General features: G+C 42.6%; 1 protein-coding gene across 5 annotated transcripts in view; it reads left to right on the top strand.

Moving 5' to 3' along the window:
• The window catches only part of CLHC1 (clathrin heavy chain linker domain containing 1), an 83,261-nt gene extending 68,456 nt beyond the window's left edge, over positions 1–14,805 (top strand). For all 5 annotated transcript variants that reach the window (XM_073628590.1, XM_073628592.1, XM_073628588.1 and 2 more), the window contains one exon: positions 14,565–14,805. In XM_073628590.1, coding sequence (XP_073484691.1) covers positions 14,565–14,761 — 197 coding nt within the window. In that variant the 3' untranslated portion in view covers positions 14,762–14,805. The remainder of the gene's footprint in view (positions 1–14,564) is intronic.
• The last annotated feature ends 2,270 nt before the right edge of the window (positions 14,806–17,075 follow it).

The following is a 17,075-nucleotide window of genomic DNA, read 5'->3' as shown; positions in this document are numbered from 1 at the left end:
AAAAAATGAATACATTGGTTAAAAAAACATAATAAAAAAATAAAAACAAAAAAAAACAAAACAAATGTTTTTCTAAAAAAAAAAACTCCTCTCCCATTAACAGTATTTTTGCAGGTCAGGTACACAGATATTAACAAAAAAAGGGAGAGAAAAATAAATAAATAAATAAAAATAATAAAAAAAATTATTAAAACTTTTGGAATTTAGGTAAACCTGACTGCACTTTATTACCAAAAATTTGAAGAGGCTTATCCCTAGAACAAGAAAAATATAGTTCTAGGGTCCTCTCTTAAATGCGCAACTTCTTTGTACTGGTCTGGATTGGATATGGCTTCCTCAGAGATTTGTTTCTGAGTTAGTGGCCTTTCTGTTCCTTGAGAGAAGATACCTTGTTGAGGTACACATTCTCATAGCTTTGGCATTCATTCTCCTGATAGTAACGCACATTATTACCTGCATCAGAAAAAGCAATAAGGCTGCACAGGTTAGGACCACAACAGGGTGGAGCAAAATGTTTAGGAAAGCTGTAGCGTTCGGACTATACCCAAATAAACTTTCCCACCAGGAAATCTTAGCATCTGCGTCTAAAGCATGGGATACTTGGATCAGTCTATTTTGATCATGGGTGAGTCGTATGGTGGCTTGTTTTTCAGCATCTCCTAGTACATTTAATATTTCATCCTGTTGTCCGAAATCCATCAGCCAAGCTTTTAACTCAGCCCCAAATCCCAGAGGAAGTTTCTGTAGGTGTAAGGGGATGTCAGGTTTGCTATAAAACCTTTCTTCAGGGGTGATTGGGGTACAACCCGGTGTTCCTGCTATATCCATGCCTCGGGCCAGAGGAGGTGTACTATAGACTCCCCGAGGTAGTGTACCCTGCTGAGTACCATTTAACCTGATGCTGACAACAGTGCATCATTAGACATGTGATACTAGCACCAGTACCCTGGTCTCCAGTCTCAAGTAGTTTTAACTTTGTTTAGGACCAGTTGGGACACTACCCCAGCATCCATTAGACACTACCCCGGCATCCATTGGACATGACCCCCCCCCGTGCCAGCATTATTGCCTTTTCCCATAGCACAACCCTTACCTTCCTCTAGCACTCATCAGTACCAGTCATCAGTACCAGTCATCTGAGGCTGTCCAGACTCAAACCATCAGAACAAGATGGACTCCAGGGTGTAATCCAGTAGAGTCTGATAGGATAGTACCCAGATTGACCGTGATATCTGCACAATGTTCCATCCCTGCCATTAGGGATGAGAACAGTGCAAGTAAGATTTTTGACGATCCTGGAACTGAGTCATCCACCAATCTATTACGACTCATAGGCAACCTGGATACTACCCCCCCCCCCCCTCCTGTCTGTCCTTGCAAAGTGATGCTGGACAGAGCAAGTTGGCTTTCCTAACCCCTTCCCTGATATGTAGCACAAGACCCCCCCAATGTGATCCTGAATATCTCCAGCTCCATAGTGTTTTAAGGTACCCAGTGCCCCACCTCCAGCTCCAAAGACAGTCTCCATTAAGCCTCTCTTTCCTAAGGATGGGAAATAGTCAGAATACCCGGATTGAAAACCACCTGCCACCAGGTACACTTGTCTCTTCATAGAGGTTGCACACCTTATGGGGCACTGGTCTTCCTGTCATGCAGGACACAGACCACTAGTTAAGGTACGCAAGGAGTCTAGGACAGGAAGGACACCTATGGGTATCCACTGAGGAGAATACAGCATGCCCACACAACTCCATCCCTGTGCCTGGATTTCAGAGACCATGCCCAGGGTATACAATGCACCTCTACCTATGGTTAGGTTCAAAGAACCCTCTAGTTCCCTGACTAACGTTACATCAGTATTCCTTAGGACACAGAAACAAACTCGTCTATGTCCCAAATAATACCCAGGTGCTTCCTTCCCAGCAATGACCTCTCCATCCAGAACACAGAGTGCAATATACACAATCTTCCTGCACAACTCTTCTCCAGGCTCTCCCAAAACTATACACTCTCAACTTGTATGCCATCAGGCAGGCCCTCATACTACACATCTGCAGGTAAATCTGAAGGAAATTGGAAAACCAAAAATTGCATAATGTGTATCCAACTCGAGGAACTTCTGCTACCAAACACAACTGGCCAAAGGGCAAAGAAATATCCCTTGCAGCACTGAGGCGCCGGGATCACTGAACAGTAGTGGGTACACGAGCCGACCCTTTAAAGCCAGGAAACCCAATTATCGAATCTGAGAAATAAAACACCAATAAAATTTAGTAATAAATATTCCATTTTCCTCCTAGAAACAGAATAATCCAATGGTTATATACCTGTAATAAGACCTTAGCATATGAAACACAAATATACATTACATTACATTACATAAACAGTGCACTTTTTTTTTAAGATACCAAAAAATTGTTGAGCTCAACTTATCATTAATATGTATTACTTAATACACATTAATACCACGTGGATTTTTTGTTTTATGGTATACCAATAATTCCAAAAAAAAATTTATTCACCATGGTTGAAAAAAATTAGCAATCCGTAAAAAACCTTTTAGCAGTACCATTTGTCAACAGATCATAATAGCTCACCAGAAAGAACCTCTCCAGTACTGTTTTCCTGAAAAACAAACCCATTTTAGTACATGTATCTTTCAATTCACTAGTACAGATAATTATCATGGCTCAGGTCATTTGCATGTCAATACAGTTCGCTGTACCTTTTCACAGACCTGGTGAGAAAGAAGAGGGGTCAATTGGGTGGGCTGTCAGCAGCTGAGAACAAATGTCACACAATACGACATATATTGCATATTCCACACACACTCACAATTGGATGACCTCTAGACATCACACATATCAGCATGTTTTCTATAATACCCTGTACTTCTTCTTAAACCCATAACATCTGTTTGGTAAGGTTGAAATTCTTTCAGAGATCCATCCCATTTCATTAGCCCCTTCTCAGGAGTTTGGAATGGGACCCCTGACCCAGGTGGTCCATACTTCCTACACCTAGGCCATGTGGCGAAGCGTGCAGAGTACACTTCAAAATCACGTCTTGTGGTCCTATATGGATTATGCTTACCGACTTTTTGACTGGAACTGGATAGACAGAATCTCGCAATGTGACCCAGTAATCCGCATAAGTGGCATTTTATCTTATTTAAAGTGGTACAACATCTCTTAACAAAGGGCTTTGTTTTAGATGACTGTGGGATGGACTTTTCTGCACTCGTAGCTTTTACCTGCGGCTTACAAAATATAGGGGCAATTTTTAAAGAGCCCTTACCTTCCTGGGATTTATTCTTGTTGATACATACCCTAGGTGTGGAGGACGTCCCCCTGAATTCAGACCTACCCAAATAAGTTACCTTGTTATCTTCTCTATCTAAAAACTGATCCAACGGCTCCTGGAAGCTGACAGATAATGGTTTTGCCCCACCTTCTACATCCTTCAGTCTCTTTCCCAACTGATGAACGTCTTCCTGTAATCTTTTGTTTTCTAGTACTAATTGCTGGTGGGTAGCCTCAGAATTTAACATAGAAGCTTCTAAAGTACGGATGGTACCTTTGGTTATTTCTAGCGCTTCTTTCAGGGATGTAATCTGCACTTTCAAATGTTCATACTGATTAGCTAACCACCTGGCCACAAAGATTTGCAGTGTTTTTCCCGTGCTCTTACTACAGCTTCTTTCAGTGAAATTTAATTCCACATCCTCTCCCGTAAGCGGGACAGAAAGTATCCCTTCTGACTGGAAACTTTCCTCCCTTAATGCCAGCATGGCCATTTCCTCTCCATGTCGTGGTGGCCTACTCTGTCTTGGAGCTGTACACTCCTTCTTGAAGTGTCCGGGTCTGTGGCAGTTGAAGCAAACTGGTTTCCCTTTTGGTGTTTGGCCGAGATCTGCACTGTTCAACTGATCAGTGACAATGCAGATCCTTTGAGGTTTCTGTGACTCCCAATCTGCTATATTGCTTTCAATCGCAGTTGCAAGTGACAACAAAGAGGAGAGGGGTTTATCTCTCCAGTCTGGATTTGCAGTCATCAATTTTTCTCTGATGTTTCCTCTCAACCCGGTCATGAAGCTATGTATCAATACGGGTGATAGGGCACTGTTAGTAATGTCCTCACCAGCTGATTCCACGGCTTGTTTAAAGTGATTGTAGTATGTCATACAATCTTCCTTTGGACCTTGGATCACTCCTGACACCTTGGTCCAAGACTGGGGAGGGTAGACTGTTTTAATCAACTGTGCTAATTGTTTAGTGAGTATATCTCCTTGATGGCTGGAGTCCACATACAGGGTTCTTGGAATATTGGTTTTACTAAGAATTTCATCCAAGTCCCCTTCTTCACAAACCCTCTTCATTATTTGAAGCATATCACCCCAGTTTGCATTGTAGCTTGCCTGGATGTCCAGAAGCTCTTTGGCAAATTTAATGGGATCTGTCCTTGGATGGGGGATAACACTCAGAAATCCTTTCATCTCAGAGGGAGTCCACGGCACGTGATGTGTCATCTTTCCCGTGGATCTCCCACTGTTGTCATAGACCACCTGTTCTCTTACAGGATAGAGAGATACGTCATCTGAAAAAGATATCAGTTGTGGATTGGTCTTTTGGGGTTCTGTCACCGAATCCCAATAAGACTGTGGACGATGGTTGCTGCCAGGTGGGGGCACTTTATCCAACTGCAAAGTGCCCTGAAGGGTGGCATTAACAGTCCCATGGTACACAGGTGTGCCCACATTGGGTGATATCCTTTCCCCATTAGAGTGACACCACACAGGTCCTTGCTGTGGGGTGCTAGTTACTTGGGGGTATAAAGGTACATAGGCTGTGTACTCTATAGCAGAACTGCCAGTATTGCTTACAGGAGCAGGGTTGCTAGTTAACTGCCGTTTAGGGGAGAATGCTGGCTCGCAGCCCGTAAATGGGGGATTACTATATTCGGGAGGGTCTTCTGTCAGAGGGGAAGAAAGTTTCCCTTTTGATGGTATCTGCTCTCTGGAACTAGGGAGATTTTTCTCCCCTGATTCCAGCATTCCCTTCCCCTGGTTTGCTGTGCTATCTCTTTCCTGTGGTTTCAATGCTTCACAGGAAGAGTTTTTCTGTGATTCATTGGGGGTTTTAACTGGGGTGTTAAACTTGGCAGCAAGTTGTAGCTTCCCCTTTTTTTCATCTGCTGATAGATGACAATTCCTATCACTTTCTGAGTATCTGGCCAACAAGAACCGGGCAACTGTATAAGGCCCCAATCCTGGCCATTCCTCATCATCCCCCTGTTCACTGTCACTATTCTGGGGATGTGGCTCTAGTGGCTGTCCCTGCTTGTCCCTACTCCGCAGCATCATCTGGTGTTTTTTCTCCTTAACTCCCACCGTAAAAATATTCACATCATCAGTTCTATGCATGGATTCTACCATCCACGCGCTCCATGCATCTCTTTCATTTGTTCGTGTCATTTTCCCGCGGTGACTGTACCACAAGGCTTCCCAAGCTTTTGGCTTAAAAGTACCTCTTTTAGAATACTTTTTCCCAGTCCAACGATCCCAATCTTGCAGATATTTCACAACCCAAGGTCCATATTTATCTATCATCTCTTCCCTCGGGGTCAAGTGGTAGGGTTCCCCACGGTTAGACGCCCTCTTTGAAGCGATTTGATTACCCATCCTTTACGGACTCCGGACCTTGAACTGATTCCCCCAACCTTTTTACAGGTTGCCTTTACTTCAGAGGTAGCTACTCTCTGACCAAGAATTGGGTTGACAGGTACCGCCTCTGTCACCCTTGCCGATTTTTTTTCACTACTTGCCAGGCCAATTCCCTGTCCTGGCTATAGTCCTTCAAAAAATTAGCCTGGAGATTTCCCAAACTAAATAATAGTTTAATCCCCCCGTGGACTTTTCTGAAGTACTCTAAAAGAAATGCTTAACGAAAGATTATTACTAATGATTAGCACGAACTTAGATAATCAGGACCCTATGCATGCTTGTAGTACAGGAGGTAGTTAACTGATGCACACCTAATTGCAATACGATTTGTATATGTTACATTATAGCCACTGTTCCCAGGTTAACTTACAAAGCTTACAATCCCCAGTTAGTAATTGTAAAGAAGAAAGATTCATACCTAAGATCATTCTGTGTGATTTAGTCTCCGTTTCCACTGATGCAATTTTTTTTTTCCATGCGACTCTGGACACAAAGTCGCATTACAAGTCGCAGCCCATTGAATTCAATAGCACCTGTTCCAATCTATGCTACTCAATGCACCACTCTGATGCGACTCTGGATCAAAGTTGCATTCAAAGCCACACCACAGTCGCATTAAAGTCGTACCTCAGTCACACTCAATCATGCGACCTTAGAGTTGCATTAGTGGAAACGTAGCTCTATGCCCACTGTGCGTTTCAATCACAATGATTGGCCTAATCTCATTCAAAGGGTCATCTGAAATTGCTTTTTGGCAGAGAGCACATATCCTTTTCCTCTCATTCGCACTTACAATTTCATTTTATATATATACAATACTCAAAATCAGTCTCATCAAAATATTCACATAGACAAAAGGTAAAAAAAAAAAAGTTCTCAGAAGTTTTTTTAGTCTGGGTATTCAGATGGGAGACAGGTAAACACAACACCAGCTCTGTCTTCCATGCAAATCGCATTCACCCCAACATTAAACTTCAACATTAAACTTCCTCACACAAGGAGGCACCATCTGATACGGAGATTTTTATACCTACCTCACTTATATGGAGTGATTAAACCTTTTCCTATATAAGAATTAAAAACGAACTATAACAGTGCGAAAAGATAAACAATTACATTTATTTATACAGAAAAGGAACGTTAGAGATTACCAAATACAAAGTGGAGGATACAACCGTAAAACAGAGACCAATGATACAAAATATTGCTATAATGGTCATACACATGCTAGCTAGAGATTAATAATATATTAAGGCAAAATCCTACAGTAGAAAAGGGTTACAGAAAAGAAAAGAGGCAGAAGATAATAAAGATACATTGTATAGAGAAATCTTACGTAACCATCCTTCATCTAGACCGTCAGCACAAGAGAATGGGCAGTGATCTGTGCTGCAATATATACACTTGTAAACCCCCCCTTCCTTTCATATGCTAAAAACTGCTACATTGATTCAATGGGGGTGGGGGGGCTCTCTTACCAGCTACCATATCCTGACCAGGTTATTCCTGTTCCCTTCACACCTCCCACCTCCTTTGAAGTGACACTGTACTATCAAATGGTCAGATAGCCACTCCAGATAACATTCCACAGCAGGGCAAGATGTCTCTGTTGATTCCAAACTAGGGTTCTCAAACTATAGTAATTGAAAAGTCACTGCAAGTAACATTAATAATAAAGTCCATCACCTTCAGGGCCCAAATCTCCACCACACAAGTAGCTGCCCTAGCGTGGGCTTTCGTCTATCGGACTTGCATACAGACGAGCAGATTTTTCAACTGGACTCGGGTCCGTCGGACAAATTTGAAACATGTTCCAAAATTAAAGTCCGTCAGAATTTTGACCGAAAAAGTCAGCTGCAGGTCCGATGGAGCCCACACAGGGTCGGATTGTCCGCCGGATTCTGTCCATCGGACCAGTCCGGTCGAAAAGTCCACCTGTGTGTACACGGCATAACAGGGTTATTCCTCTGTGAGAGAGACACTCTGGGATCTGAAAGGAGAGATGCACACACAGCAGCTATGTCAGCCCCTCCCCTCTGCAGCGCATTCACAGAGGCCTTTGTATTTTTTTAAGGTGTTCACATAATACCAAGGCTTCTGTGATTGGGCAGAAGGATTGGATGGGGCAGGCATAGCAGCTGTTAAAGATGCAAAGATCAGAAGGATCAGCGTTGGGCTCCCGGAAATACAGCGATAGCAATCTCCCGGGAGTACTGTAAACCTGTCAGATGTAAATAATATATATTAGTTCAAGTGGTTTCATGCACCTCCTTGGATTTAACTCAGAGGGAGATTTATTAAAACTGGTGCACACAGAATCTGGTTCAGCTGTGCATAGTAAGCAATCAGCTTCTAGGCTTTATTGGCAAAGCTTAATTGAACAACCGGAAGTTAGAAGCTAAATGGTTACAGATTCTGTGTGCACCAGTTTTTGTAAATTGTGTACCTTCACTTTTTACAAAGTGGCTGAATTCCTGGAATTCAGCTTTAAAGAAGAATTCCAGGTATGCATATCTGTGCATAGTTACATTGGTCCAGCATGGACTATGTATATACTATACTTGTGGGATCCCTCTGGAAGCTGACAATCACTGTAATAGGCACCACTACTCCTGTGATCTTCACTAGCTTCCAGGTCCCGTGCTGAGCGGCTGCTCTGCTGCATTGTGAACACAGGAGGCAGGCCTCTAAGCATAGGCGCCATTCAGAGAATTCTTTTCATTTTCAAACTGAATGCAAAGCATTCTCTGATTGGATGAGGCAGAGAGGCGGGGTGGTGACATCACGCTCTCCACATTATCCAATCAGAGAATGCTTTGCATTTTCTCAATAAATACAAAGAATTCTCTGAATGTCACCTGTACCAAGAGGCCAACCTCCCGTGTTCACAATGCAGCAGAGCAGCCGCTAGTAGTGCAGATGTTAACTTGCTGTTGTGCAGTCAGGGGGCTGTAAAACCGTGACTTAACCACCTACTTTTAACACTTCCCATGTAAATGAGGTCTTAGGGGCCCTACAGTGTGATCTCCACCCAAGGTCTCAGTTCTCTCATCTATCTTGCGACATACTTTGCTGTAGACAGAGACGTACTGCTGGCACCAATTCACTGTGTTATTGTGTCAGAAATTGTGAAGAGGATATTTAGCGGCCACAGCAGCTGCCAGAGCCGGGAACTGAGAAGGAAGATACAGTGCTGGGATCTTGAAGAGTGTTAACAAGCTTGTTATTAAATCTGATTCTATATGAATTATGAGTGGACGCACCCTTTATACCTGGTTATTTCAGTTTGTCCATAAAAGTAAAGAGTGGAAACAATTGATTAGAACTGCAATTAAAACATTTCAGTAGTTTCCTCATATAGATTAATGAGTTCCAAGAATGAGAAGGAAGGGAAATTGAATTACCAGGTCTCGTTCATCTCCTGACCACAGATAGATCTTTCCAAAGCTTGTGATTCGAGTGCCTGGAACTGCAACTGTTGAATGCCAGGAAGCAATGGTCATGTCTGTCATGTCATAGTCCTGTAATAGTAGACAGTTACAAAGTAGAAGCTGCTTCATACCCTGTTTCCCCGAAAATAAGACCTAGCGTGATTGTCGGTGATGGCTGCAATATAAGCCCTACCCTCCAAATAAGCCCTAGTTAAAGTCCTTATAGGTCTTATTTTCAGGGTAGGTCTTATTTTTGGGGAAACAGGGTAGGGCTTATTTGGGGGGGTAGGGCTTATATTGCAGCCATCGCTGACAATCACGCTAGGTCTTATTTTCGGGGAAACAGGGTAGCAATACATACAAATAATCTGATCTTGCTAGTAAGCTGGCTGTAGCTCCCATCCTTAGGTTGTCTTGTTAAGCTGTATTGTTTTAGATACCATGAAGAACCTCTCTGCCGTCCTCCTCAATGTTTGGTCTGGAGCCATTTCTTTACAGAAGACTTTTCACCCCTCTCTTATGCCCCGTACACACGGTCAGATTTTCTGACAGCAAATGTTGGATGTGAGCTTGTTGGCGGAAAGTCTGACCGTGTGTACGCTCCATCGGACATTTGTTGGCGGGCTTTCCGCCAACAAATGTTGGCTAGCGTGTTCTCAAATTTTCCACCAACAAGTGTGTGTTGTCGGACTTTCCTATCGTGTGTACACAAGTCCATTGGACAAAAGTCCAAAGTACAAACACGCATGCTCGGAATCAATGCTGACTATTGAACTTCCTTTTTATCGGCTCGCCGTACGTCTTGTACGTCACTACGTTCGTAATTGTTGGCCAACATTTGTGTGACCGTGTGTATGCAAGACAAGTTGGAGCCAACATCCTTCAAACAAAATTCCACGGTTTTGTTGGCGGAAAGTCCAATCGTGTGTACGGGGCATTAGTGTCCTTCTCTCTCCTCCAATCTGTACCTTAGTAGCACTTCTCTCCCCATCTCACTGTCACTGATCTTCTCTTGTGCCTGCTCTACTCTCTCTCCTCAATACTTCTTCTTCTGTTCTTCTTCTGCTCCTTCATATCATATCTGTTCTCCCTTTTCTGGGCTTGCTATGTTGCTTTAACCAGTGAGTGCTTCTTGTATACTCCGTATTTCTCCTACCCAATGTTCTCAGTGTCTATAGTCCATCCCTTGATGGCCCTGCTCCATCCATCTCAACTGTCTCCGCTCCCTCTTTTTTTCACCTCACTTATGACAATTGAGAGAGATAGTAGCATTAGGCTGCAGCTGTACACACATTAAATATCCTACCATACTTTAAAGCGGAGTTCCACCCAAATTTTGAACAATATCTGTATGTATTCTCTTCCTTGCCTAGATGCTGACATGCCGTTTAAAAAAATTTAAATCGCCGTAATTACCTTTTATTTTTCTATTCTTCTTTGCACTTCCTGGTTCTCCTCCCGTGGGAGTAGGCGTGTTTCTAGCCTCTCCCAGACTCCTGGGAGCTAGTCTCAGGCTTCCCAGGATGCCACTGAGCATGTGCGGGAATGAGCGGTGAATGCTGGGAGCACAGCATTCACCACATCCAGGAAATAAATGCTTGTGGGCTTCAAATGCCCACAATGAAGATGGAAACCACCTGCAGTGAATAATATAAGTTATTCTTTCCGATGACATCTGACACAGGCGGACATATTACACACAATATGTGAGTATGTAATGCTGAGAAGAAAAGCTTGTGAATGAACTCAAAAAAAAAAAAAAAACGATAGATAGGTGGAACCCCGCTTTAAATTAATGTTCTCTAGTCCTAAATGACCACTTTTTAAGTCTTATCAACTTTATTTCAATGCGTTGTGGTTGGTGCAGAAAGCCACACATGTGTGTGCAAATGAAAAGGGACATTACCTATCCACAGAACGGGAGCAGCAGTTTATACATATGTTTTGCACCTACAGCCGTGGCCAAAAGTTTTGAGAATGACACAAATATTAACTTTCACAAAGTCTGCTGCTTCAGTGTTTTTAGATCTTTTTTGTCAGATGTTACTATGGTATACTGAAGTATAAATACAAGTATTCCATAAGTGTCAAAGGGTTTTATTGATGATGACATGAAGTTTATGCAAAGAGTCAATGGGGGTTATTTACGAAAGGCAAATCCACTTTGCACTTTGCACTGAAAGTGCACTTGGAAGTGCAGTCGCTGTAAATCTGAGGGGAAGATCTGAAATGAGGGGAAGCTCTGCTGATTTGATCATCCAATCGTGTGCAAGCTAAAATGCTGTTTTTTTGTTTTCCTTGCATGTCCCCCTCAGATCTACAGTGACTGCACTTCCAAGTGTACTACAAGTGCACTGCAAGTGGATTTGCCTTTAGTAAATAACCCCCAAAATTTGCAGTGTTGACTATCAGGCAAATGCCCACTTGCTCCCTCTTTTCCTTCTCAGCTCTTCTCTGATCTACTCCTTTGCACTTCCGCACTTCCCGCTCTTCCGTGCTCCCCGCTCTTGTCTCTTCTTGCCACAGAGTTTTTGTTTTCTTATAATACATGATGATATGCATAAGGCTTTCTGTACCATGGTGGAACTATGGTGGAATTTTGAAGCCATGGGAAAAAAAATGTTTTCCATGTTTTTTTTTTTCGTTTCTGAATAATTGTGGAGTAGGTAAATTTTATGCTGTGATGGAGGAGAACGGTAAAGCCTCATGTACACTGCTGCTGCTAAACTGACGTTTAGGAGCAGTTGGGCGTTTTTTTTTCAACTGCTTCTGAACTCTCCTCTATGTTATCTTATCAGTACATGTACACAGGGGCGTTTGTAGCCGTTTCTAAGTAGTTGAGTTTAGAGGCCTTTTTTGAAAAGCAAAAAAATGAGTTCAGACGCTGAGTTTAGAGGCATTTCAAGCTCCAAACACTTCCAAACGCGGTAACCTGCGTTTAGCCACGTTTCGTTTACAGGCATTTTTCATTTTTGGCTATTTTGAAAAAATAAAATAAATAATATTTTTTTTTTCAAACGCTTCTAAACGCAAACACGGAAAAACGCCGCTATCCGCGGCATGTAAACACGGCAAAATGGACATTTTAAACGTGGGTTACTATCTGTCAAGTTAAATCGTTCAGGAGAGGTTGTAAAAACGTCACGTGTACATTAAGCCTAATAGGTATAATTTAAAGAATAAATAATATAAAAAATTTGACAGACAAACCCTCTTACCTGTCAGCTAAGACCTGCGAGGACAGAAACTATCATCTACTGTATCCCAACAATCGCCCAACTATAGGAGGTACAAGATGGAGCCCACAAGCAAATTAAACTGGAGCCTTTCCCCTGCAGTGCTCCTTATTGGCAGAAATGAATATTACTCTTGTTTGAGAACTGCATTGAGAAGTACAGTGTTACTTGAATTGTGTTCCAGGATTTGCTTGTCTTCAGCTCAGAGAACTTGCAATAATTTAAGACTTCACATAAAGTCTCAAATCTTTCACTAAGGTCTTCGTGTCATATAGTTTTAATACCATGTCATAGATATAATATTTATTATTGTAAAATAATATATTCCACATTTTTTTTCTTCAGTTTTTGTGGAACAAAAACAAAAGAAAATGGCTTTAAAAAAAAAAAGGGGGGGGGGGGGCGACTTTTTTTTCTCCATTTTTTTTTTCCAGGCCTTCCCATCTCTAGAAAAGTATAGAAAAACAGGGAGGGCACACCGACCTTGCGCATTACCAAAGATAAAATGTATTTGAATAGTAAAAGCAAGAGTCATACTCACAAACAAATGTTAAAAAAAAGGCTTAATATTGCTCCAAGAATCGATGAGGCTCTGATGAAGCGGGTACTCCCTCGTAACGCGTAAGCCGCTTGTGATACCATCTGGTTCCTAATAATACCCGGTCCAGGTTGCAGGTGTCCAGAAGACACGGTTTCCAAATTCTTGGAGCAATATTAAGCCTTTTTTTAATGTTTGTTTCTGAGTATGACTCTTGCTTTTACTATTTAAATAAATGTTATCTTTGGTAATGTGCAAGGTCGGTGTGCCCTCCCTGTTTTTCTATATGTTTCAGCTCTAAGGATATCCATTGTTCTGAGGAGGGCAGCATGACCTTTGACTTTCCATATCCAAAGGGTTGGCTACACCACTTACATATGGACTTAGCACCTGAGCGCAGGAGATTGTTTTGTGTTCTTCCCATCTCTAGGTGGAACCCTTTTAAAGACCGCACCTCTTACATCGGCAGAATTTTGGCATCGCTCAAAGTTTACAGCCAATTTTATCCACGTGTTTTGGCACTGCCAGGTGGTCAAGGGCTTCTGGTCTGATGTTGGGCGCTGTATAACGGAGATTACATCTGTGTCTGTGCCCTTGACTGTAGCAACATGCCTGCTTGGCTTGGTGGAGGGCTTGGCACCTACTAGGGCCCAGCGTACCCTACTTAGCTTGTTATTGTTTTGTGCACGTAAGACACTGATCCTGTACCGGAAGAACCCCTTGATGCCCTCACTGTTGTACGAGAAGGGGCTAGTAAATAGAGTGATTCCGTTCTATAAAGAAACATACCCAAGCAGAGGGTGTCCAAAGTAATTTGACAAAGTTTGGAAGGTTTGGTTAGATAGTGATCTTTCGGTGGCCTAATGACTATATAGTTTCCACTATTATCTGAATGATAATGGATCTGGGAGCCTATGGCTCTGTAAATTCTTGAACTACCATTGGGATTGCTCGGGGATTGACTGCTTTTTAGATCGCTGTATATAAGGACTATTACTGACCTTATTATCATACAATCTGTGAAGTTATTTTTCTTACTGTTTATACTATGATTTTAATACATCTACCCCCTTTTTTTGGGGGGGGGGGGGGGATTTGCATCCGGGATTTGTCTACAAGGTGGAGAACCTGAATTGAAGATGGGGGATGCTTTTGTCTTTTCTATGACTCCCGCCCTGCGTGGTCATAGAAAAACATAGAAAAAGAGAAAAAAGTAAACAAACCTCTTTTTCTATGTTTTTTTTTTTTACTATGCAAAATATTAATAAAAAGAAATTTGCAAAAAAAAAAAAAAAAAAGACCGCACCTCTGTATTCACTGTTCTGAAAAAATCTAAAAATCCATTGACATTTTATTTTTTAAAAGGCCTTGGCAACAAGCATAGGAATACGTGAGACTGTGTTAGTTACTTTTCTAATAGCTGTGGTAGAGATGCAGAGGCAGGAACTCCATAAGAGCAATCTTACTACTGGAGTCTCCAAGACAAATGAGGTCCTCCTGGATAAATCATTTATGTACACCCATATAGTGTACAGTAATATTATGTTTCCAAACCATTCACAATGTTTTGCTTTTCTACCTAAACTGTGCCTTATTTTTAATTAAGACTAAGTGCCGACATACGATTTTTTCCGCAGATGCTCTAGAGCAGGTCATTCTTAATGATGCGGTATGCACAGCAGAAGGTTGGGTGGAAATCGCAGAAGAATGCTCCAACAACAACTACAGGCGACTGTCTGAAAGGATCATGTCTGTTGTCATATCACAAGATGGAGTGATGGAGATTCCCCCGAAAGACGAAGATGCAAAAATTATGGAACACGTGTATATGTAATACTTGTGGCGTGGCAGCAGGGGGAGCACTGCTACTGACATGCAAAATAAATTCTATTCTACAATCTAGGCTAAATCTACATTTGTTGTTTTGTTGCTGTGATGTAATTCTTTATCTGTGTGTGTACATATACAGTATTTTTGTTTGTCTAAACAAATAAGGATCCAAACACACACTGTCTGCGTTCAGAACTACTCCTGCACATGATCTGATCGATCAAAATACAATCGTATCTATAAACAAAGTATGTCAGTTCTGCCGATCAATACAAAATGAGTAATAATTATCCACCCTGGCCGATTGACTCCCAACTAAACTAGTGTCTAAATCAATCGGAAGGGAATTTGCAGTTATTCGATTGGTTCTGATGCGATTGGCTTGATAGAATCACGCATGGGGTATGCAGGGTACGTTAGATTAGTATTCCTGCAAGGGAAAGTTCACATATACAGTGGCACCTTGGATTACGAGCATATTCCATTCCAGGAGAATGCTTGTAATCCAAAGCACTCGTATAACAAAGCGAGTTTCCCCATAGAAGTCCATAGAAACAAAGATAATTAGTTCCACATTGACTTCCATTGCATGCAATACCACATGTGGCCAGAAGTGGGGGGGGGGCGCCGGAGAGACTCGGAAATACTCGGAGACCGCTCAGATGCACGCAGAAACCCTCGGAGACACTTGGGAACAGAGTATTTCCGAGCGTCTCCGAGTGTCACCGCCGCCCCCACACCTCTGGCCAAATGCGGTACTGCACACCACAGAGGCTTGAATCCTGCTCATTTTGGGAGACAACACTCGCAAACCGAGTCAGAATTTTAAAAAAATTATTGCTCGTATTGCGAAACGCTTGTTAACTGCCGCGTTACTCGCAATCCGAGGTTCCACTGTAGTTCATAATCACTGAATAGCTCCTGTATTCTCTGGATGTGTAAATAGGATTCACATAACTCATGTTGCAAGAAATACGGAAGGATGATGGAAGGGTAGCTGTGTATAGTAGAGATTGCTGCAGTGGAGGTTCAGCATTCAAGGTTCTGGGTATGAGATGATACATAAATGGCCACCATTGGGGCAAAAAAACTCCAAATCCCGAATTCCCTCCCTCACACTATAAGGTCGTTCAGTATAGCACAGTCATGTAATGGCCTAAAGCTACCAGTCCCAGTCCTAAATGGACTAATTGGAATCCAAAGTAGTTATGCACATCCAGAGAGTAATGGGCATACTTATCAGGTCTGTTAAACACCAATATCCTTTAGGGTTTGCTGTATCATGGGTTCCTTAGGATTGAAATCCAGGTCATGATGGAGAGGTGGACACAGGCATAACCTGACCGGTGCCGGCTACTTCAGAGGTTGAAGAGAGTGCGGTCCCCTACCAATCCTTACTACCACTTTAACAAGTGGTCAGTTTTTTTGGGGGGGGGGCAAACAGCACCACTGCCCCCCCCGGTCGGGTCTGGTGTACTTACCCCATCTATGGTGGGCAGCGCTTCTTCCAGGCTTCACCAGCGGCTTCACCAGCGGCTTCTCTTGCTCGGCGGCGAGGGCTTTCCCTTCCCCTGCTCTCCACGGGCATCCGCGGCCGCTTCCGTTTCCTCCCTCTTCCTTGGCGGCCAATTGTGACTCTCTTCGGCCAATCGGAAAACTGGTCTCAGACCTGCTTCTGATTGGCTGATCCCGATTGAGGATCAGTGTTGTAATAGCGAATATTCATTCGCTGTTGTAACACACCTAGGTGGGCTCCAGACGCATCCTCTGCGCCACAAGCCCAACCTATTTTGAAGCCTATTAGAGCCTCTGGCTCTAATCAGGTGCTTCAAAAAACACCCCCGCTGCTTTAAATTATGTGCCCGGCATCCTGAAAGGGGCCGGATGCATGAATAGTGGTTGGCGGCTGTGGACAGAGGGGACGGCGCTCGGGTGCCCCTAATAGACAGGCCGCCACTAGCTTTAACTATATTTTAGCAAAAGTACCAAAAGAATTATTTTAGTGCACATAAGAAAAATATTATTTTTGTAAAATATTAAAGTGAGATTAAACCCAGAAGCAGACATTTATTATAGTGCAGTTTACTAATCCTGTGATGGCTGCATTCGTTTTCCTTTTTAGGCTTTCTTTCCTTTATTTTCATCTGGTGATCCAGCCAGCGTTTTTCAGAAGGTCAAGCTCTACAGCAGAATGTATCTGTTTTCAGGGATGAGACAAACCACTTAAGACTGGCAGCGGTGCTTACAATGATCAGCTTTTATTAATTCATGCAAAACCTTTAACCCAAAAGGAAAAAAAAATTGTTTGCTTTAACTGA

This window comes from Aquarana catesbeiana, linkage group LG04 (assembly GCF_042186555.1).
Source record: "Aquarana catesbeiana isolate 2022-GZ linkage group LG04, ASM4218655v1, whole genome shotgun sequence".
NCBI lineage: Eukaryota > Metazoa > Chordata > Amphibia > Anura > Ranidae > Aquarana > Aquarana catesbeiana.
The sequence above is the reverse complement of the archived record's forward strand: the minus strand, read 5'-3'. Positions and strand labels throughout refer to the sequence as shown.